Consider the following 23929-nt stretch of genomic DNA (forward strand, 5'->3'; position numbering starts at 1 on the left):
ACGTCATTCACTTTATACTCTGTAGGTGGACGATGATGGGAGTGGTAACATTGTTCTTGTCCCACTTATATATGGCCTAAATGCTGTTCAAACAAGTGGAAGAATGCTCATCATATACTGATCCCACAACCTAGTATTGGCAGCTCATAGCAATTGCAAAAGTAAACTTGATAGTATTGGATTATAACCATATAGAAGTTTATATAGTGAAACACCAATAGCACTCTACACCCTTATAACATACATATATTGAAGAGATGGCAAATAATCATCTCAATCCAAAAGTTAAAAGTTCATGGTACTTTACGATCATTCTTTTGAAGGTCTGAATGAGTTGTTCCACCAAATTGTTTGACTGTGGATAATAAACACTCGTGAAAGTGTGGCGTATCCCCAATTGAGATGTCAAAAAATGAAATACCTCAACTATAAATGCGGGACTATTATTTAAAAGAATTTGCTCCAAACAAGAATGCTGGAACACTATTCAATTAAGGAGGAAGTATCCAATAATGATTGCAAATGCACTAGCAATAATACCGACTTCCACCTAATGAGTTAAATAGTCAGAAGCAATAATAACATACTTATTGCTAGTAGTCGATCAAACACAACTCAAATGGATGGGAAATTGTAATTGACTCCAACTTTCCTTCTACAGCACAAGGGGGAGTATTATGAACTTAACACCAAATGTAACTATATACATAGTAAATAACATCACATTGCATCTTCAGCCAATAAAAAAACTTGCGTAACTTCTTAATTACACAATGATGTCCTATATGTCTACCTAGAATAAAAGAATCATGGTAGGTATAGAGAAAGCATGGAATAAAGATCAAAGGCATCATCAGCGGTAAATAATCATCAAGACCCATCCCCACAAGATAAAGAAGACCATCCTTAAAGTAAAATAAAAAATGTAAATGCCAAAATGGCAAGTCATCAGCAAATGATATAGAATTATCAAACCCATCGTGAAACCTTCAAATATATAGCTTAATTTTTTTAGTCTTGCAAACCTTATTAAGAAAAGGTAAATCTTGCTCTACACCTTATAGACATTGAATGTTAAATAAAACAATTACTAATAGCACAGAATCTTCATCCAAAAAATCCACAAATGCTAAAATAACAAACTTATCAGAAACATGAGAAGAGAGTGAAGAAGAAAGAGGAGCTCTAGAAAGGGCATTAGCATTAGCTATAGAACTTCCCGGATGATGAACAACATCAAAATCATATATTTGAAATTTCAAAGCTCACTAAATAATATGACTAACCAAGTTCTTTCACTTCAATAATGAATTAACTACAGTATAATCACCTTTTAGTAATATTCGAGAACTATGTAGATATGTATGAAGTTTCTCAAAACCCTAAACTACTGCTAAACACTCCTCTATTATGGAGTAGTTCACTTCCACTAGTTATAATATATAGCTGATATATACAATGGGATAGTGCTGACCAGGCACATTCAGGCTCTCTTTCATCAACACACCTTTAAGACCGATATTACAAACATCCACATGCAAAATGAAAGGTTGAATGTAATCAGGATATGCCAAAACCAAAGGAGTCGTCAATACCTCTTTGAGATCCATAAACGCCCACTCACAGTGCATAGACTAAATGAAAGATGATGTTAATAACTTTAACAATGTTCGTAACAGTACAGTGCGATCAGAAAGATGATAAAAAAAATGACCGAGATACTGCACCTTGCCCAAGAAGCACTACACATCATTCACATACGTTGGAGTAGGGAACTTTAGAACAGCCACAAGTTTGTCAAAATTAACTTGCAAACCTTCACAAGAAATATAGTACCTAAAATAAGTCGTGTCCTTGAAGCTCCTGAGTTTAGACTTCCCAAGAGGTCACCCAACCCAATACTATTCACACCCAAAGACGCTTAACCCTAAATATCCCAAAACCCTTAACCGATGGAAAAGAGGGTGCACTCTTGTTCAGGGGCCCTTAACTTCTATATTTGAATCCCATGGATCATCTTTCAAGTCGTTCTATCTTGCTTGTGAGCAATCCACCACACTTCCCTACAAATTCACGCTCTCGTGAACGTACCACACTTCCCTACAAATTCACGCCCTCGTGAACGTACCACACTTCCCTACAAATTCACGCCCTCGTGAACGGAAGCTGAGAGCCAGAGCTCTCCCGAGAGCCCTGCTCTCTTGACACCCTACCCTCGAGTCGAGCCCAGTGGGAGCAAATTGGACCAGCTAGATGTCAATCAATATGTGGTGCGATTCCCTTAGCTAGCCAACAGAGTACGACCTGAAACCGCTCTGATACCAAATGTAAGCTCCTGAGTTTGGACTTCCTGGGAGGTCACCCAGCTCAGTACTATTCACACCCAAGGACGCTTAACGCCAAATATCCTAAGACCCTTAACTGATTGGAAATGGGGGTGCACTCTTGTTCATGGGCCCTTTCCCTTTATATTTGAACTCCATGAATCATCTCTCGAATCGTTCCCTTTGGTTGCTTACACAAATATGCACTTCGACTACTTTAGCTTTAAATAAACTTTTCGTAGTCAATCCAACACCTTACGAACATCATAGACGTGTTCCTCCCACATCCCCTCTGAGTGGATCAAAACATTATCGATAAAGTTAATAGTCACATCTAACATATTGCAAAGAACCTAATCCATCATCTACTAAAAAGTTGTTGAAACATTTATCAAACAAAACAGCATCACTAAGAACTCATACAAATCAAACGATACTTAGGAATATCTTCTTCGACCATCGATAATTGCAAGTACATAGAAGCAAGATCTAACTTGGTAAACTAATAACTTCTCCTCAGACAATTTAAAAAATCAACAGTGTGAAAAGAAGGGTACACGTCTAGGATTGTCACTTCGTTTAATGGATAATAATCAATGCAAAAATAAATACTCCTATCAGGCTTTTTCACAAGATGAGATTCACATGCCTAAAGACTCCATGATTTTCAAATAACACCATTTTTTAATATCTCTTTGATGTTTGCATATAAAATTTTGATCTCTTTAGGTGATCAATAATGACAGGAACCTTGATTAGACAAGAGTCCCTAGTTGGAATAGAATGACATGTTGCAATCTTAGCCCCAAATGACAAGTCAAATTCAAAGAGATCATCATATTTCTTTATGAGCTGGTCAACCACTGCAACATAAAGACTATCAGAAGGATTGGAGAAAGAAAAAGAAGAATAAGATAGAAACATAGGAGGAAGTAATAGGGAGACAAAGTGATAAAAATAAAGGTAAAAGCAAAAGGACGAAGAAATACTAAAGTGAGAGGAATGAAAGAAATATAAGGAAGTATGACACAAGGGGGAGAAGCCTCAAAGTCACACTTAGCATGATTGCATCACAACTAATCTATACCAAGGATAAGGTCAAAAACTTGATTCAACACCACTTGCAAAGATTGCAACTCAAGCTTAAGATTGCCCATATGTACAACTAAGTTTGCCTCATCCCATGCACATGCTTATGTACGGCCATTGTTATAGAGAATGAAAATTGGCTTTGCCACACAATGCAAATATAAACAACAACATGTGGTAACAGGTTAAGCAATAAAAGATAAACTTGAGCCTGTATCAACTAACACAAAGAGAATAATAAAAGACTTCTTGTTATAAAACCAAGCTAGGAAAGTAAACACTAGATGAACTGGTGCCGAGTGAACCCTTTGATGATACTCCCAAAAGAAAGATTGAGGGTCATTAACTTATTTATGCAAAATACCTCTACTTCTTGTATGACTTCTTGTTTTCTAAAAGCATCTTGGTGTTCATACTTTCTATTATAGCAACACCAACAAGACGTTATTAATGCTAATGTGTCCATTTAGGAAATGGAGGTCACCATTTTGGAAAACGGTAATAATGCTGATAAATATGACCAAATTCATTACATGCCCAACAATGGACATCATGGCCACGACCATGTCCTCACCCTTGTCCTTGCATTTAGGCAATAGTAACATCAACCTCCATTGGAATAGAACCATCTCCCATAAGAAGTGGAGCTAAAAGACATGCAGTGAGACGTAGAAGAGACAATATCTCATAATGTTGTGCTAAGTGAAAAACATTGTCAAGGTTGGTTAGAGCAAGTGCATGCACAAGTTTTACAAGATTTTGACGAAGTGTTGACCATAACATGCCCAACTTGATCTGCTCTTATATATTTAACTCTGCATGAAGTAAAAGTTTTTGAAAATGAATGCCAAACTACATCACTGACTTATATAGCCCTTAATGAAGATGATGCAATTATTAAAAAGAATCATCACAATTGTCAATATGTTGAACTATGTGTTTAAAAATGTCTGGGAAAATGCTCCAATCCACATAAGTGGTTGTGCTCAAACCATTGTACCATTACAACACCATCCCTTTGAGACACGTGGGAAATTCACATAAATGCTGATTATCATCCCAAGAATGATATGTGGCAATCACTATAAAGTGATCAAACTAATGGTACACATCATCCCCAGGATTCCTACAGAAGATTAATCCATAACCATCATCAAAGTATTATAACCCTTAAACTTCGGCAAGCAAGTGACGAAATCAAGTGTCACACTCTAAAATGGCTATGCTGATGTTGGAATGCACTACAACTTTCTAGCCTGTTTTTCAATTCTGTACTTATATTGTTAGTATATAGGGTAGGAACATATATAGTCTACTACATCACCTTCCATACTAGATAAAAAAATCCCTTTTTCAATGAAGCAAGAGTTTTGCATTTTCCACTATGTCCTACTACCGGAACATCATGATGTTCTCGTAGAAATAATTGCTGCAAATCCTTAGATGGAAGATACAATATTTTTTGCTTATAGAAAATAAGTATGTCCCAAACTAAGAAGTGAAGCTTCACATTGGCACGACTAGCAATTTTTGCTACTTTGCTACCAGAGTTTTGCTTCAACAACTCCATACAGTGCAAGATTGCCTTTTCCAAGAGATCACTTTCATACAAAGTCCAAACATCCTCCAACCAGTCTAAACTAATTGCCAATGTTGCTTGGAATTAAGCCTGACGACTCAATGCATCCAGATCGATATTGTCTTTACTAGGTTCATAAATAATTTCAATATCAAATCTAGCGAGCTTCTCTTACCAATGAGCCTATGCATTGGCCATCTTCATTGGGTTTTATTCAATTTCTTGGAATAGAATGCAATGGGATAATTGTATCACCTAGCGTAACATCAACCATATTGTCATAATTTTGTTATAACATAACACCTATAATATAGCCAGATACATCACAATGCACTTTGAAGGGTTTATCAAAATCTGGGATCCTAAGAACAGAAGCTATAGTCATCTCCTTCAACCATACAAAAACATGCTGACAAGCTGGTGTCTATGAAACAGTATACTATTCTTTATTAATTCAATCAATGGAAGAGCAATTCTTACAAAATTGCAAACAAACTTGCAATAATATCCCGCCAAACTGAGAAAGGAATAAACATTTGATACAGTGGTTGGGACTTCCTAGGACTTCACCGTTTCCACCTTCTTTGGGTCCACTTTAATTATGCCACCACCAACTATATGCTCAAGAAAATTCATGTGCAATTGTCCAAAAATGCATTTACTTTTCTTAGCATATAGTTTGTGTTCACACAACTTTTGAAACACCAGCTCCAAGTGTTTCAAATGATCCTCCAACATTTCATTGAAAACTAAAACATCATCGATATATAGAATAACAAATGTGTCTAAATAATTTTTGAATATTCTATCCATCATTGTGCTGAACATTATTGAAGCATTACATAACCCAAATGGCATGATGAGGAATTCATAAGATCTGTACCGAGTCTTAAAAGCTTTCTTCTTCACATCTTGATTTGCCACCCGTATCTGATGATACTGGACTGCAAATCAAGTAGCATATAATACTTAGCCTTTAAGAGTTGGTTAATAAGTCATCAATGTGAGACAAAGGATAATTGTTTTTTATTGTGATCTTGTTAAGAGCTTGATAATCAATACACATCCTCATGGTTCCATCCTTTTTCATAAAAAAAAAGGATCGATGCTCCATAAGGTGACTTGTTTAGTCAGATATAACCTTTATCAAGAAGTTCCATGAATTACTTCTTGAGTTCAACCATCTCCTTGACATTCAGATGATATAGAGCCTTTGTAGGTGGTTTAGAACTTGAAATAACCTCAATTTAATGATTAACCTCACAACTAAGAGGTAACCCTGGTGGCAAATCTTTTAGAAAGATAACCTGATTCCATGCCAACAACTCTAATATCTTCTTTGGTATAAGATACCCTATCACCGATTTAAACTAAGTCACCATCACCCTCAACTTCCATCACTTAAACCCAAAAAGTTTGACATCCCTTTTTAACTACTTTTTTAGCAGCTCTCACAATTAAGAACTTAGTGTCCCAATCCTTTAAAAAAGACTCTTGCAATTCGAAGGACATATTAGGAAATCCTTTTGACCTTAATATGATCTAACTTTGTCCAACTCTATAAATCTTTTTAATATATTTGTTGAAGAAATCTATACCAAACATTTGAAATCTAGTATCTTCAATACCACAAAGTTCATTCTTTATTTCCACTTGGATATTTTTATTGGAATATCACTCACAAATCTTCTGATTACTTGCCTATCTTCCGCAAACTAGAAGTGTATGGGTGACATTTGCTCAGCATTCAATTCTAATAACTTAACTAAGTTTTCAGATATCACACTATGCGTAGCTCTTGTATCAATTATCACTTGGATTTTGTGAGACACAAAATCCCTAGGCCCTAAAGTGGAGCCGAAAAGGGTGCCACGTGGTAGTGGCTGAAGCGAGAGCCAAACGAGTGTAACACGTTTGGACCAAAAGCTCCAACTTGAAAAGTCAAGAGCAGGAGTGGAACTCCCAAAGAAGTGCTCGAGGAACGAGCACGAAGCGAGCAAAAAGCGAGGCTCCAAAAGGACCAACACATGACACGTGGAAGTGTCCGAGATGGACTCGAGTTGGAGTCCGAAGTGGAGTCCGAGATGGACTCGAGTTGGAGTCCGAAGTGGAGTCCGAGATGGACCTGAGTTGGAGTCCGAAGTGGAGTCCGAGATGGACCCGAGATGGAGTCCGAGGTGGACCTGAGATGGACCCGAAATGGAGTCCGAGATGGAGTCCGAGGTGGACCCGAGATGGACCCGAAATGGAGTCCGAGATGGAGTCCGAGATGGACCCGAGATGGAGTCCGAGATGGACCCGAAATGGAGTCCGAGGTGGACCCGAGATGGACCCGAGATGGAGTCCGAGATGGAGTCCGAGATGGACCCGAAATGGAGTCCGAGATGGACCCGAGATGGAGTCCGAGATGGACCCGAGATGGAGTCCGAGATGGAGTCCGAGATGGAGTCCGAAGTCGAGACCGAGACCGGGACCGAGACCGAGACCGAGACTGAGACCGAGATCGGGACCGAGAACGAGACCGAGGCCGAGGCCGAGACCGAGGCCGAGCCCGAGTCTGAGTCCGAGTCCGAGTCCGAGTCCGAGTCCGAGTCCGAGTCCGAGTCCGAGTCTGAGTCCGAGTCTGAGTCCGAGTCCGAGTTCGAGTCTGAGAGGGTGAAAGCCCAAAGCGTTCGTCTCCCAGACCCTGGGGGGTTTGGTGAGCTCCAAAAGTATAGTAAGGGGGAGGACTGCAGTGGAGCCAGTTTGGCCAGGAAAGGCCAGTTTGGCCCAAGAAGGCTAGACCCAGTGTTGGGTGATGAGCTGCCCACTGGGAAGTCCAAGACTAGAGTGAACACAGACCGACAAGCGGGGTAGCTTGGTGAAGTGTTCAAGAGCCGGCTCTAGTTCCCCCGGGAGATCGACTGGCCGATGCTCCCAGTCCAAGTGTGGGTGGCACTACCTACTTGGATACCTGGTGTGGCTCAACGGAACCCGCTCTAAGCCCATGGCTAGAGCACCCAAGGGCAGAAGGCGAGGAGAGTACCTAGGTGGCTTGCGTAAGGCCACGGTGTTCCGAAATGTTGTCCCAAAGGCCCAGACTGTAGAAAGGAAGAGGAGGAGTCCTCTGGGGTAGTGACCAAGGACACAGTCGTGTGGTGAGGAAGTCCCAGAGGACCGTGGGACTTAGTGGTCGAGCCTGTGGGTCTCGATCCAGTGGCAGTGTTGGCAAACACGGCCAGGGGCAGAAAGGGACTTAGTGGGGACTGACAGAGGGATATTGGGGAAGGCTATTCCCCTTGTCAGTGGGCATCCTAAGGATGCTAAGGAGTGGATCTGAGATGACCACTCACGGATGGTTTGCCTAGTCTTGGAGGGCCAAGACGGTGATGCAAATGGTGTTGGACCACCAGTGTGACCAAGGTAAATGGGCATGGCTTTAGCGTAACGGGCCGGTACGTCGGTGATACCTTGGGTTGTCGATCATGGGATCGGACACGTGGAGCACTTGGACCAAGTGCTAAGGTTGAGTGGCATGGAGGCCATTCTCGGGGCTAGCAAGCCCCAAGTCCTGAGTTGGACTTATGGAGGTTGTCAATGAGACTCCTCCAAGTGGTCAGAGGTGTGGTTAAGTGACTAAAGTAAAATGGAAAATTTAGTCGCTTACAGATTTGGTGTCTGTAAATAAAGCCTACCAAATACATCAATGGATTAATGTTTGTATTGACTACGTGTAGCACACCTTATTTCTCTCCCCTTAAGCCAACTGGAAAAGGGGCAATTGCTTGATGAGAGAGCCCTTAGTGGTTATTTTATCCCCATTTATCCCCCAAGGTTCCAAGGATCCACGGTGACAGTATATCCAAATCTCATCCCATGATCACATGCACTACACTCACCCCCCCTTCAAAGATGTCAATGTCCTCATTGACTATTGACTAACAACCCCTACTAAGCCAAGGGGAACCAGCACCTCCATTTCCGCACTCAATCTACCAATCCTTTCATTGTGTAGACCAGCTATTCCATGTGAGGCAACTAGTCATCCACCCGTACCGCAGTCCCACGGTGGATACCTTCGTCCGTGGATACTCCACACAAGAGGAAGGACGTACGCATGGATGCCCAATACGTACGATTTCAAATTTAGGGGTAGGAATATACCTTGCTCAAGGGTATATTATATTTTTAAGTAGCCACTAATCAATGGGAATCGAACCCGTGCCATTTGCTTCGATACCAACTGTAGCACACCTTATCTCTCTCCCCTTAAGCCAACTGGAAAAGGGGCAATTGCTTGATGAGAGAGCCCTTAGTGGCTATTTTATCCCCATTTATCCCCCAAGGTTCCAAGGATCTACGGTGACAGTATATCCAAATCTCATCCCATGATCACATGCACTACACTACGAGAAAAGCTTGAAGAAAGTAACGAAGTAACTCACCTCCTCTTCTTTATAGTTTGCATTGACTAACTCATCAACCCCTTTAGTTTCACCACCACTGTCTTCCTTCATGACATTAATAAAAGATCTTATCTTATACTTATTAGGACATTCTAAGGACCTATGTCTTATCTCTCCATAATAGAAGTAATGACCCACACTACCTATTCTGCTAGGAGCATGTTTCATAAGTTGCTATTGCTTGTACCTACATGGAGGAGAGGGCCTAGGACTAAAAAAAGTTGTTGGTGGTCACCAACCACCACCTTTATTAATTGTTGCTTGTGAGCCTCTAGGGTAGAAACCCTTTATTTCTGATCACCTTATTTATTTCTAGAGTTCTTATTCTTGTCCGAGGTACTAGCATACAGTTGCTGATACTGTTCCATGAGGGAGTGACTAAAGGCAACTTGTTGTGCTACCTCTTTATAGTCTAGGTACGTCTTCAACTTAAAATTCAAAATCTCATTGCGAGAAAGTGAATTTAAACCTTCTAGGAAATAGCTTTGAGCATCTTCATCATTCATATTTGCAATTATAATGCATTTCTAAGCAAACACATTAATGTAATGCATAAGGTCCCCTCACTGCTTTAACCACTGCAACTCCGTACAAAGTCTCAGACCAAGACTGTCCGACAAGTATTCCTTACAGATGTGAGACTGCATTTTGGTCCAACTTCTAGTCTGCCCTTTTTCAGCATATAGCTAGCGCCACTATGTTTTGGCATGATCGGTGAAAAAGGATTATGTGCACATAACTTTCGTATAATCATCTATGTCTGCCACTATGAAATAATTTTCCATATTGTAGACCTAATCTTCTAAAACCTAATAGTCCTACATACCTTTAAAATTTGGTGGTTTCCAAGGTTTAAACTTTGAAACTCAATGCAACCGGGGGCAGTTGTAGAAATTCATCATCCTCAGAACTTAAAGAAGAGTCCGGTTGCTTAAGTTTAACTGGTTTAGCTGCCTTAGTTTCTTTCTTCCTTTTTTTATTCTCCTCCTTCAATTTGCAAATTTCCCTTCGCTAATTCTTGATCTCAACTTTTTGAGCCGTACGCTGTAGTGCTATAACATCTGGCTCTTCCTCTTTTAACTCAACCTCAATCTCTTCCACAGCATCTTTAGCAAGAGTTTTCTCCTCTTGATTTCCCCATCTAAAGGTTTTAGCATATTCAGCACAGTTCCTTTTCACCATCTCATTAGCTGCATGCATACCTCTATTAGTAATTGAATATGTATACAACGTTCTTACCGAATGGTGCAATCTAATTAATCCTACACAAGTTGCTTCAATTCTAATATAAAAGTCTCTACATATGCAACTTGAGTCAGAAAATTTGACAAAAGTTGGATAGGAATCGTTGAGATAATTCCTTTGATACAAAATGTAACACATTTAAATTTAAAGCCAAACTCCAAGCTCATTACACTACGAAACAAGGGTCTAGTACACTTACAATCCCATGAGCACTAGCTCCCCATATCTAACTCCCCACTCCCCCCTCCCATGAGGAACACACGCTTTGGGCTTTCACCCTTAGTACCAAGATTTAATCTCTAGGACAAGTGTGAAACTTACTAAATATGGAATGGTGCTAGATCACAAATCCGAAAGTAAAAAATAACACCATATGGTTTAGGACACTCTCTACATTCTGTAAATATGCCTTTTGGGCAGATTTAGACACTTACTATAAATAGCATATGGATCTGGAATGGAACCAACATGTAGGGCATAATAGCAAAAGTGTTTGGTAGATACGGTAAACTATTATGTAGTGATATTAAGGGACTAGGTTTAATATGTGAAGGTTCTTACCAAGCCAATGCAAGACATAACAAAATAGAACTAACAAAATGGGCTAAATATGTTTAGCTAAATAGACACTTAGGAACTCCTTCTTCATGCTCATCCGGCTAAGTACAAATGCTAAATCTAGTTTACTAACACTTGGACAAAACGGGCTAATAAAGGGAACTAACAATACTAACCTCTTGGTATTATGGTAGTAAGAAGAGAGTGTCTGTAAGGACTAGCTAACAAATATCTTTAGATACTTGATGTTACATTTATGACAATTATCTACCTCCCTATTAGATGTGTTTATCCTTAATTTAGGTTTAAAGCCCAAGCTCTATACCATATTAGCTGATGAAGTATTTATATTCTCATATGAGGCCACTAATATATTGAAATTGCAATTGACTCTATTTAGCTCTAACTTCATTTTGAGTGCTAATCTTGGTATTAGGAATGATATGCATTATAAATAAGGCCAAGATTAAAGAGGATGACAATGGGATAAAACAAACAATACAATAATGCAAAAAATCTAACTAATGTCATCTACATATATAGGGATGATAAATTATCTAAACATATAGGGGTTACAAACTATAAGTGGCCTTAGTGGCTAAATTTAGCATTACTATAGTGTTAAAAGGGGAACAATAAATGCATGTACAAAATTAATTCAAAGAGAAGTAACTTGCAACCATCAACAATGAATTCTTAATGGAATTTAGCAATGTTTATAAACCCATCTAAGAGAAGACATAGCTGGAAAGGAAGAGGATAAAGGGTGCTACTCAACAAGCACTAAAAACATATATTACAACTAAAAAATATATCTTTAATATTTTCTATAAACAACCTTTTTTGCAAAAGCTAAAAACATGGTTGTGTGGTGAAAGTGGTTATATCCTTTACTTCTTCACTGGCAGAAGGGCTTGGTTGAAATGCTTTTAGATTAGATTGTGATTGGAAATCTCTTAAAGATACCCCACATGAAGGTTGTAGTTGAGTTTATGAAGAAGCATCCAGAGTATTATAACATGCATGTTAAGAGAAGCTAACTATTATATCAAAAGTAACCTAGTACTTATATATGTGTGGATTCTGTATGGATTAAGATATAGTTATAATAATATAGCTAAATTATTATATAATTTATACCAGATATTTTTTATTTTAATTTATTACACAAGAATATTCTTAGCATTCTCAAAGAACACATTCTATTAGAAACAGGGGGTTGGCAAAAAGGGAGGTATGTGAGATATAGTCTTTACTCAACCTTACCCGACAGCAAAAGGAAGCACGATGAGAGTGAGCCTGTGCTATTTGCGGAGGCGATGAAGCAGAGCGCGTGGAAGGGAGGGTTTTGCGTCTAAGAGAGCCCTCCCGACGACGATGGCATGGTAACTTTCTAAAGTTTTTTCACTCGTGAGGTTTTAGAATGCCTTTTTTTTCACATCCAGCCTCGAGCTAGAGCGAAATGGCGGCCATACGAGTGTCATGCCCCTGTTTTGCCAGGGGCTCCAGCTTTTACCCAGACAAGGTTGTAAGTTTTGTTCTTCTTTATAGACTCGTACAAAACAATGTGATCGAAGGTTGCACCATGACTAACTTCGTTGGTGACAGGAATTCTCTGACCCGATCAAGTACGGCAGCATTGTGCCTCCGTGCACTCTGGAAGATGAAGCTAGATCTGGAATGGTGAAGTTCACCGTTCGCAAGCAGAAAATTCACAAGTTTCAGGAAAGAATGCAGCAGTGTAGCAGTGGTTCCTCCTCAGTGCCCTTTGCATTCCAGGCAAGCCCTTCTATGCCACTCCCAGAGTTTAGAGCGTACGCTGAGGCCTTCAAGAAGGGCAACTGACGAATGGCTGACGGCGGCCTCCATGGAGGAATTTGAAGGGGTGTACTGGTGCGTCGTGGAGTGTCCGACGGAGCAAGTCGAGGTAGTGTCTCTCTCTTTTCTTTTTTACTTTCTGGAGCTGCTAAACTTGGATGAACAGGTAATTTATAGTGGATTTGGATACAGCAAAGGTTGGGACTGGATTTCCTATGGCCAAACCAGGACCTGTAGAAAGTGGCGCTTACGAGAAGTCAGGTTGGAACCTGCAAGAGCCCCCGGATCAATTAGTTAATCAATTATCATTAATGACAATTAATCATCACTAATGATCACCAGATGTAAACACCAACTTAAATATTGGAACTAATGATACAAATAACTGTTATTAAATAAAATAATAAGCATGAAACTCAAAAAATCAAAAATTTAAAAAAGTCTATAACCGAGGGGAAAAAGTTTGGTACAGTGTTGCGAGAAGTTCTGCAACTATGCTGGAGGACACCATAGAAGAGACACCTGCCAGATTTGTTTATGAACCAGGTAAGTTCTTCTCTATTTAAGCGTTAGCACAAATTTGTGCCTGGAATGCCCGAAAGTCACTTGAAGTCAAGGCATGTCTGCCAGAGTGGCTCTAATAGTGAGGCTTAGTTGCAATGTTTGATTGTCATGTATGATTCCTGTCTTTGCGAAGTTTTCGATCTGGAAAAAGGGAAAAAGAGAGATTTTCTTTCTTTTGTTTGCAACTGCCTGTTGCTGTGGCTACCGGTGACGATGGCATGGTAATTTTCTACTCAGTTTTGCCGGAGGCTCCAGCTTTTTACCTGGACAAGAATGTAAGTGTTGTTGTTCTGGTCGAAGTTTCCAACGCCCTTTTTCTCTCTTGTGAAAAGATCGGGACGGACTGTTATGTCGCGGAAGACCACAAGAAGCGCTCCAAGCGCTTCTGAGTCGGCTGGCGTTAAACCAGTATGTGCCAAGTTCTTCTCCATTTGGATCCTTTCCTGCAATTCTCTGGGCAAAACAAAACCGAACGAAGAGGAGGCATGCTCGGTCAACATCTTCAAGTGTTTGCCGCCAGAAAGGAGTCCTGTCAGCCTTGGCTGCGTCTATGCAAGTCTTAACCGCTGCGAAGAGCAGTTTGTCGTGAGAAACAGCCGTGGACAACAGTCAATCGGAGCAAAGCTAACCTGCGTCTGCGCGAAGTACAGTACACAAGATTTTCTGGGCCTCTGTCATTTGATCGCTGGCATTCATCACGATTACGCCGCCCGTCTTTGTTATTCCACACTGTCAGTTTCGAGACTCCCAAGTTTCAAGGATACAAAACTTTAAGAAGCATACACCTCTTTCTTTAATTTTCCTTAGTTATATTTGATCTTAAGATACCATCTTTCCAAATTTTGTCTCGCTCTCTACTGTGGCCAGCACAGTGAAGCGACTATAGTCTCCAGCGAAAACGTCCCATAACGCCGATCCAAACGTCTCCTCGCTCGTCCCGGTCGAAGCTACCATCCAGATGCTGCCATTCCCGCCAGCTTCGACTTCCATCGCTCGATCCGTCTCCACGAATGCATCCTCCGCTGTCGCGGCACAGATCCCATCCGAGTTTCGGATGATCTCACACTTGAGCTTGGTGACCTTGATGCTGAAAGTGTTTCTGTTCTCGAGCTTCATGCAAACTTTAGCGATGGGTCGGCCCAGCTCGTCGAAGTTGAACGAGGCGGCTTGGATCTTGGCGGTGGATCTGGCTGGCACGGGGAGCTCACCAGTCTTTTCAGCCGAAACCTTGTACATGCCGTGGAAGTTCTCCTTGAACCAGTACTCGAGCTTGACGGAGTACGGCACCACTGTTCCTGGTTCCAGCCCCCCGTGCTCACCCAAGTGATCCTTGAGCGAGAAAGTGTACGGTATCGTCACCTTTCGTGACGATCGAGCCGAGAGCGTCATGTTGTGGTCGATCCTCTGAACATCGAGGAGCTTGTTGTTCATCTCCATGGAAACGTTCGTGTAGACAAGCTGGAAATCCAGAAGTTTACATGAGAAAAAATAAGAGAACTCGTCTATACCTGGATTGGAAGAGGATTCCCATTCTTGACTCGAGCTTCAAGGCTGAGCATGACCTCGTCCGGAGTGATTCTCACGAAGCGCGATCCATTGAGCATCCCTGTGGGAGGAACAAAGTTGCGGAGCTTCCCAATGCCAAGCTTGTCATCGACAATGGTGAGGAACTGCTTTAGCTTGGAGATGGTGATGGCAAACATCCCACGGATGACCTCGAAACAATTCACCCTCGCTCGAATCGTGAATGGAATAATCCTTCCTGCGCTTCCACTCCTGCTGGGATTCCCAGGTCCACTGTTTCCCGGTGGCTTGACGTTCTTGTAAGCAAACTGGAGGGGCACCTTGATCACTTCAGAAGTTCGAGGCTGAATTGCGCAGGAGTGCTGGACCTGCTTGACGATCACCGGGTGATCTTCGGAGCTTACAGCCAGATCTTCGACCAGAAACTCAATGTCCACCAGATGTAGAGCTTCAGGGTTTGGATTGTCTACTTCCAGATCCACATCCATGTCGACTTGCTCGTCCATTATAGACTTGACACACATTCCAACTATCTCAGCTCTCGCTGAATCCTGCGAGACTACGAGAACATCACACTTACCCGTGTCATTCATTGCCATATTAATCGATAAAACGCTTGCTACACAATTTCCTCACGTTGGACATTACACCGATTTATATATCTGAGCGTGTAGTTCTCTATAAGCTTTCCTGGATCCCTTCCTTGATTGCTGAGCAATGGCAAGGAATCGCTAAACTTACAAGTTAAATTGGTGTGAGACTTTTTGCAAACTGAGATATATCTAAAATATGCTTGAATATTTTAGAATATTCTACTATCTAACGGTTGTTAGGTTAATGTTTATAATTTATAAATTTCCTAAACACTTCCTAGTATATTCTAGTTTATTCTACCATCTAGATATTTAATAAGATTAATTTTGAGTTTATAGATTATAAAATTTCAACTGATAAATTTGATTAATAAATAATAAACACTACTATTAAGAAAACCAAATATTGCTGCATTCAAGGAATAAAAAATGTTTTTCTTAAGTAAAATATATAGAAACTCTAAAACTTTTTTGCAAATTCTTACATGAGTAAACATATTGTCATTATGCTCTAAACAATAGTAATGGAAATTTTTTAGATAGATTATCCATAGATAACTATAACATATGTAACTATATTATTCCTAAATTAATGGAGTAATAATAACATTTAAATTAACATATGAACGTCTTAAAAATTTTAAAAATACTATACTACTTGTTAAATGTGATGCAACTGTAATAGAATCTTTTAGTGGTGAAACATTATCTCAATATCTTGTAAAATATTTCAAAGTATTGAAAAAAAGTTAAAATTTAGCAAGATTGCTTATTTTGGTGGTATGGATATGAAAATTTTTAACTTTTCTTTTAAATATGTTACTAGAAATCATCATAATAAGTTTATTCAAAAACTAAATTAAATTAAATTTAAAATTATTATAAAATAAATATTTTAGAATTTCACTGTGAATTAATATTTATTATAAAATAATAAATCATCATATTGAAATTGGATAGATATTTATTTATTAGAAATAGTATAAAACCTCCAAATGAAAATTTAATCTTAACATTAAACCTATCTGCATGCTAGTGTTAACAAATATAGAAAATAGTAAAGAGATATGAAATAGTAGTTTTCATGAATTTATTGAATATGGTCAATTCCAAATAAAGCAACTCTTATTTTGTTTAACAGTCATTATTGTATAGTAAATACTAAAGCCATGCATTATAAATACTACTTTACTGGATAAAATAAGGTAATATTAAAATCTATAATATAGAAAAGTATGGAAAACATTGTAGTTAATGATTTATTGTTTTCATGCTTTCATGTTATAAATTGCAATAGCTCTTATTTATAGCAAGCAATTTGTAATGAAAGCTTTTGTGGGGAGGTATACTTAGGGTGGGTGGGTTAACAAAAAATTATAGCAATCTTCTAAATATATGAAAAAAAAACACATATATATGCTTAAATTGTTGTAATACATGTGTGACTTATTAAATAATATTTTGACAACTTTTCTTTTACACATAGGCATGCATTGTTGCCTACAATATATGCATAGCAAAGTCTAAATATACATTTTTTTGCATTGCATAAATATTAACTCTACATCAGTTTTTTTAACACATTAGTAAGGTTTAGACTTATGGCTTTTGAACATGATGTTTTCCAATGGGTAAATTAAATTTTTGAGTATATTTTGGATATTATAGGTTAAGTTTGCCATTGCTATATGATTGGGGTTATTTCTTTGGTGAAGGTAATGATATGCTTATGACTAATTTATACAGAAATTAACATTTACATGTTTGCTAAAGGAACAAAAATTGGTGGCCATGACCAAAAAGCACTAATTAAACACTCCATTATAATGTGTGATGTTGTGACAAGACAAAAATCTTTCATTCAATACCTCAATTTTGGTGATGGTACTTATTGTCCTATTACTCCATAAATCACTTTGGTGATGGTATTTATTGACCTATTGCTCTACAGATCAGTCATGAATTTCATCTTTACATGATATTGTAAAAGGAAAAGAAAAGTTCTAGAATATTTATCTCATATAATATAAATTACCACTATATACTTGCTTACATAAAACTTGTGTTGCATACTTTTTTGTGTAAAACCTTTGTTAAATTTGTGATGACATCATGTTATATAGGATAATGTGGCAATTTAAGGTGTCATGCCTTATGTTTACATAGCATACTCCATGATAAAATGTTATACAAACAATTATGTTTTGATTGTTTATAAAGTAATTGAAAAGTGATTGTGTATGTAATATTTTTGCATGCAACTCAAAATAAAAATAAATAAAACCACACATGTAAATATATAATGCTCCCATGCATAATCACATATTTATTGCCATACTTATTAAAGATATTATTAATACTTACTTTGTTTTATTAATAAATGGCTATTTAATGTATATTTAAGCTAGCATTAATAATGTGCTAGAGTTTTTTATTTGGAATTGACCATCTTTGATAAACTAAGAAATGCATTCAGAATAAAAAGTGACAAGGAAGTGCTACATTTATTTACTAAATTGTATCTTTGGAAACCTAAATTCTACTGTTAAATTAGATTTTTTATTTGGAAATTTAAATAAAATAAGTAACAATATTCTTTTTTTATTTATAAATAATTTACTGCTATAATTAAATTTTGAAGAGTTAAACAATAAAATCTTCTGTTTTTAAGTAACGTTTATTATTGTTGAGAACATTTATGACCATAGATACTAGACATCAACACGTACGTTGCCCCTTCTTTCTCATCGATTCTCAGTAACTCATCGTACGCTAGCTGTCCTACGGCCACATTGTTCCACTTGTTACACGCGCCTAGCAGCGTCGTCCACGCGAAAGCATCGGCTTTAACCGGCATGGAGTCCAATACCTCAGCGGCCAGCTCCAGCTCGTTTGCTCGGCCAAGCATATCGATCAAGCAGGTGTAGTGCTCCACGTCCGGCTTGATTCCAAACTTTGGGGAGCTCATCGCCTGGAACACCATCCTGCCCCTGTCCACCAGACCAGCGTGAGCACAAGCGCTCAAGACCGAATTGAATGTGAGCTTGTCGGCCTGCAACCCCTCCAGGAGCATCTGGTCGAAGAGATGGAAGACAAGATCACTGTCGCCCAGTCGGCTATATCCTGCTATGAGCGATGTCCAGGTGACCGAGTCCATCGCCGTTGCTAGAGCAGTGAAGAGCTCGTGAGCCTCGGACATGCGACCGCATCTTCCATAAGTGTCTACTAAAGAGTTGCTCATCACTGCCGAGCTCTCCATGCCGACCCTGCAAACCTCTGCGTGGATTTTCCTCGCGGCACCCGCGGCCATCATGCCACCACAGGCCTTGAGCGCCGCTATAAAGCTGAGAGAATCCGGTTCCAAGCCTTCTCCATCTCCATCCTTGGACTTCATGCGGAAGAACAGCTCTAGAGCCTGATCTTCCTCCCTGTTTTCCACATAGCCGAGCATCATCGCGTTGTGGACCGCTACTGTGCGTTGAGGCATCGCGTCGAAGACCTTGCGAGCGTCTGGCATGCTGCCACACTTGGCGTACAAGTTCACCAAGCTGGTCGAGAGAAACAAGACCGAGTCGTAGCCAGAGTTTGCTGCTCGGGAGTGGATAGCTCTCCCTGCGTCGAGAGACTTGCTCTTCACAAGCTTGCCGGCGACCATCTTGCCTTCCTCTCTGGATGATAGCCCTGTGCAGGCCTTGATCGCAGCAACATACGTGATAGAACACCCCTTGAGTGTCATGCTTGACACCAAGTCGAGAACCATCTCTTCCTCCGAGTTCTCGCCATATCCCAGCACCAAAACGTTCCAAAGCACCAGGTCATGGCAAGGCATCCTATCGAAGACCGTCCGAGCATCTCTCATGCTCCCACACTTTGCGTACATGGCGATCAAGCCGCTTGTGACGAGCATGTTTTTGTCACACTTGTTCTTCACAGCGAGGGAGTGGACGCGCATTCCCTTCTCCAGCGATTCAACCTTGATCGCAACTCTCCCATTTCCCAGCATCCTGCCTCCTTCCTTCGCTGCCATCGCCGCGCAAGCCTTGAGAGCAGCAACAAAAGTCAGATAATTCGGAGAACACTCCATCCTAGAAGCGAGAAACAACTGCAAAGCCATCTCACCTTCGCCATTGTCAACGTATCCGAGCAGCAGCGCGTTCCAAGACACCACGTCCTTGTCCACCATCGCCTCAAAAACTCTTCGAGCTTCCACCATGCTCCCACACTTCGCATACATATCCACCAGCGAGTTCATGAGATAGCTGTCGGAGCACCAGCCATTTCTTTCCGCTCGGTGATGGATCCCAGTCCCGATCTGGAGAGACTCCACCTTGACAAGCCTTCCATCCTCGAGTTTCTTCCACTCTTCTTTGGCAGCCAAAGTCGTGCAAGCCTTGAGAGCCGCCACAAAAGTTCGAGCGTTGGCTTCCTCGTGAGCGGCGGCAAAGAGCTTCATAGCCAGCTCTTCCTGTCCATTCTCCGCCAGCGCCATCATCAGCGCGTTCCAGGAGACGATGTCATGGACCGGCATTCTCTGGAAGACGCTGCGCGCATTCTCCAGGCTCCCACACTTGGCATACATGTTGATAATGCTGCTCCCCACGTAGAAATCGAGCTTCTCCACGCTATCGATCACCCGCGAGTGTAGAAACCTGCCGGCGTCCAAGTCCCGCGTGACGCCACACGCCTTGAGGGCCGCCAGAAAGAGCTGAGCTCTCGAACTGGGGATTTCCTTTCGAGAGCTCTCCCATCTCTCCAAGATGAGATTCTTGACAACCCTGCTCGTCGTGACCAGCGGACAGGAGCCTCTCCCCAAATGCATGCCCCGATTCACGAAAATCGGCCGCCCCTCGCGAGAATCTCATCCTCAGACGCGAAACCACACCTGCTCTCATTGTAGATCATCTGGCGAATCCCGGATGAGTCGAAATCATCGCATTCTTGGACGGATCCGGGGGGCGAGGCGCTCTTACCTAGCTCAAGAACCCTAACAAAATAGAAACGAAACTTTATACTAAAGGGAAAGGGTTATACGATTTATAGTTGGCATCTTATTTATTGGTATTCGCATCTGGGATCTAGGCGACCAAAGAAAACATCTGGCTTGAGGGTTGGCAACGATCCACGAAAATGAAAAATGGAAAGAGGCTGTCGGCAATGTTTTGGGGAAATTAAAACGTTGCATGCGCTGCTCGTGATGAGCTTGGATAAAAGCTCAAATCAGGTTGACCTCCTTCCCAAGGTAAACTCTCCCAAGGATCCCAAAGATCACAGGATGCAATTAGCAAAGCATATAAAGTTCGTGCATTCTTTGTTCATTTCTAATCAGTGCTTTCTTCTGGATCTTGCCATGGCATTCTCTCCTGCAAAAGTTTTTCTTCGTGTCCAGATTTGTCATGCGTTCTGCAAGACGAAGGTACCACTTTTAGATCTGTAACAATCTTTTGGGCCAGCATTAACTAACGCAGCTTTGTATTTGACATAAAAGGTGTGTTTTGTTTTTTTTTTCCGGTGCTAAACAGGTCCATTTCAAGATCACCATGGAAACCAGCAAGGAGAAAGTAATCAAAGCTTTTGTCAAGATTAATACTTACACTGGTAACCCTTCAAAGTTCTCCAAGGCTTGCAAGCTCGTTTTGCAGCTGCTTGATATGAAACATGGACTTCATTCTTTGAGATGCTTGAGGTTGCCATGAGTTCTCCAATTAAGGCCAACACAGTAGCTGTTCCAGTGGATTACCAGCAGCTCTTTCCGGCTGTGCAATACAAAATCAATGTAAGTAGCAACTTCAAGTGAGTTTCTTTCCTTTAGAACAGACAAAGTCTTTTTGGCAGTCCTTCGCTCCTTCACAGCAAAAACAAATCCAAGTGTGGGCTCGTTGGCCACAGCTCTGGAATGGCTTTTACACCGAAGACAATTGCAAGAAGAAAGCTAAAAAAGAGACTACCGGATGCATAAACTTGCAAAAGAACAGGAGAGAAGCCTTGAACGAGTGCTTGACAATAGCTGCGAAACGCTACAAGCAGGCATGGTAAGTAGTAGCTCCACCTCGTTTTGCTTTAATTCTGTCTGCCCCTGATGAGACGGCCACAATCCTCGAGGGCCAGCAGCGCACCTTGTCGGGGCATCGGACGAAGCAGCTTCCTTGACTTGATGCCGAACAAGCAATCCAGCTCCATAATATAAGCCCAACCCAGATCGACCAGCATGAAACCATCGTTGCCAACAAGAATTATGGACATCCCTTCTTGCATCCAACCAGGAAAAGGTCGACATCCATCCACGTCGAAAGCTACCCTGCACAGCTTGTCGCCATGGAGAACCATCTCTTCCACAGACCACTTTCATGCAACAGCACCAAACTCGCGCTGCAGACTGAAGAAACCTTGGGAAACCAGCACTGGCAATCTAGACATGATACCTCTGTCACGTAAATCCCATAATGTGTCACCATTGGATTTAAGTCTAACATTGTTCTAGATGCTATTTCCAGGAAGCCCTGTGACTGTTAAGTACAGCATATCCGCTGGGAATATCAGTCTGACCCATTCGAAGTTTCTTTCTGCCACAACTTGATATGGCAAAAACACTACACGGGCTCTTGAGCTCAACGGATCCAGTACTCTGGGCTGTGCTGTTGGTAGAGGCCGCCCGGATAGCTAGGAAGGCTGGAAATATTTCGAGGCCACGAGCGACCGGAGATTGCTGCATCGAGCATTCCAAAGTGGAATTCTGCTGGAAGATCATACATGTAAACCTTAAGAACATGTGAATGATCATCAACAGGAACGCGAGGAAAGAACTCTGGATTTCAGGTGAGGCGGTGGCGGTGGCGACGGCAGTGACTGTCATGGTGTAATCGATCGTGATGTCATCATTGATCAAAGACCGTGGCGAGGATGCAATTCCGGGTCTGGACACCTGACCATTGCATGAATGGAGAGTGATGAAAGAGGCGAAGTATTTTGCTCACGCAAGCTCAGCGAAGATCACCCAGCGCGGTCGAGTTTCGTGGTAAAGAAGGCGCTGAATCTGCGTTGGGACTCTCCCTTGCACGTCGGTCCAGTCATGCCGTCGTAGAGGTGCTGCCAGAAGAGCACCACGTCTCTCCCGCGCGCATCATGTTCTCTCAGGACATGGAAGAAGAGAATCGATCATCGAATGCGCGCGCGAGGGGTATCTCTACAAATACTCGTGGCCTAGAATGATTTCGTCCTCCCTGGCGGCCCAATGCACGTCCTGGGAGCGCCAGCGATCGTTCCAGCGGTTCAGAAATCCGTGGTAATCGCACGAGCTGGGTAAGAAACTATCAATGGATTCGAAGATGGCAACCACCATAACATTACCTTTTATTCTATAAGATAAAAGTTGATTTTAAAACCCAGGGTTTTCACATATGGCGAGTGATGACGATTTTGTGGTCCTTCTCAGGGCCAAAGGGCCAGATTTACCAAAGGGAGTTCTTGATCGAGATGGTGAGGGTGTGGAGGACTCGTTCGTGGGGCCTAGCCTCTGTGCAGATGGAAAATCTCTCTTGGAGTACCTAAGCGATGGGCAGCCGCCAGAGCCCCTGAAGTATTACGTTGGCAGGGAACATCAGGGGAGGCATGGATGGCAGGAGGTAATAGCGGAGCTACAGCGTGTGCCAAGAGTTGCAGATTGTATCCATGTCTTCGAAAAAGGTATATGTCTTTGGCTGTAAGTGGCGCTTTGATCTTTTGTCTGACTGCATCGTTCGTCGCTCCTTCTAAACACGATTTTTTGTAATTTTGCAGTGGCGAGAAGAGAGCCCATTACCAAAGGTACTGAGCGCCTGTTCGTCCTTTATCAATAGCGTTTGTTTGTTTTGCAGGGCTTCTACAGAAGTTTGGAGATCAACTCTCCTCTGTCGTTGCTGGCTGTATCCATGTCGTCCAACGCATAGAGAGAAGAAAGCCCATTACTAAAGGTACTCAACGCCTGTTTGTCCTCTATTAATAGCGTTTGTTATGCAGGGGTTGTGGAAGCTATACTACAGAAGTTTGGCGATGAACTCTCTAGCAGTATTTCCAGCATGACCCCTGAGCACGCATTCAAAAGAAAGTTCTCGCTCACCAAGGTTCCAATTTGGCAGATAAACGTCCAGGGAAGTTGGCAACCGAGTCTTTTGTGGCATGGTCTGGAGCAGCCTCTTGGTTCTGGAGAGATTCTTT

At 41.3% G+C, this 23929-nt stretch overlaps 2 protein-coding genes across 3 annotated transcripts; both read right to left on the minus strand.

The window, feature by feature from the left end:
• Positions 1-14410: 14410 nt before the first annotated feature.
• On the minus strand, positions 14411-15762 carry LOC9651743. Of its 2 annotated transcripts, XM_024677796.1 has the most exons (3): positions 15727-15762; positions 15131-15658; positions 14411-15080 (listed from the first exon to the last, which is right to left on the minus strand). In XM_024677796.1, the coding sequence occupies exons 1-3, from the start codon at positions 15733-15735 to the stop codon at positions 14442-14444; spliced, it is 1176 nt and encodes a 391-aa protein (XP_024533564.1). In that variant the 5' UTR covers positions 15736-15762; the 3' UTR covers positions 14411-14441. The 2 variants fall into 2 exon arrangements, with proteins under 2 accessions (XP_024533564.1, XP_024533563.1); XM_024677795.1 differs by having other exon boundaries at positions 15131-15754.
• Positions 15763-18419: 2657 nt separating this feature from the next.
• LOC112347256 (pentatricopeptide repeat-containing protein At4g39530-like) lies at positions 18420-20558 on the minus strand. Its single transcript, XM_024677877.1, has one exon. The coding sequence runs from the start codon at positions 20556-20558 to the stop codon at positions 18420-18422; it is 2139 nt and encodes a 712-aa protein (XP_024533645.1).
• Positions 20559-23929: the final 3371 nt, after the last annotated feature.

Source organism: Selaginella moellendorffii, unplaced genomic scaffold (assembly GCF_000143415.4).
Source record: "Selaginella moellendorffii unplaced genomic scaffold, v1.0 SELMOscaffold_20, whole genome shotgun sequence".
NCBI lineage: Eukaryota > Viridiplantae > Streptophyta > Lycopodiopsida > Selaginellales > Selaginellaceae > Selaginella > Selaginella moellendorffii.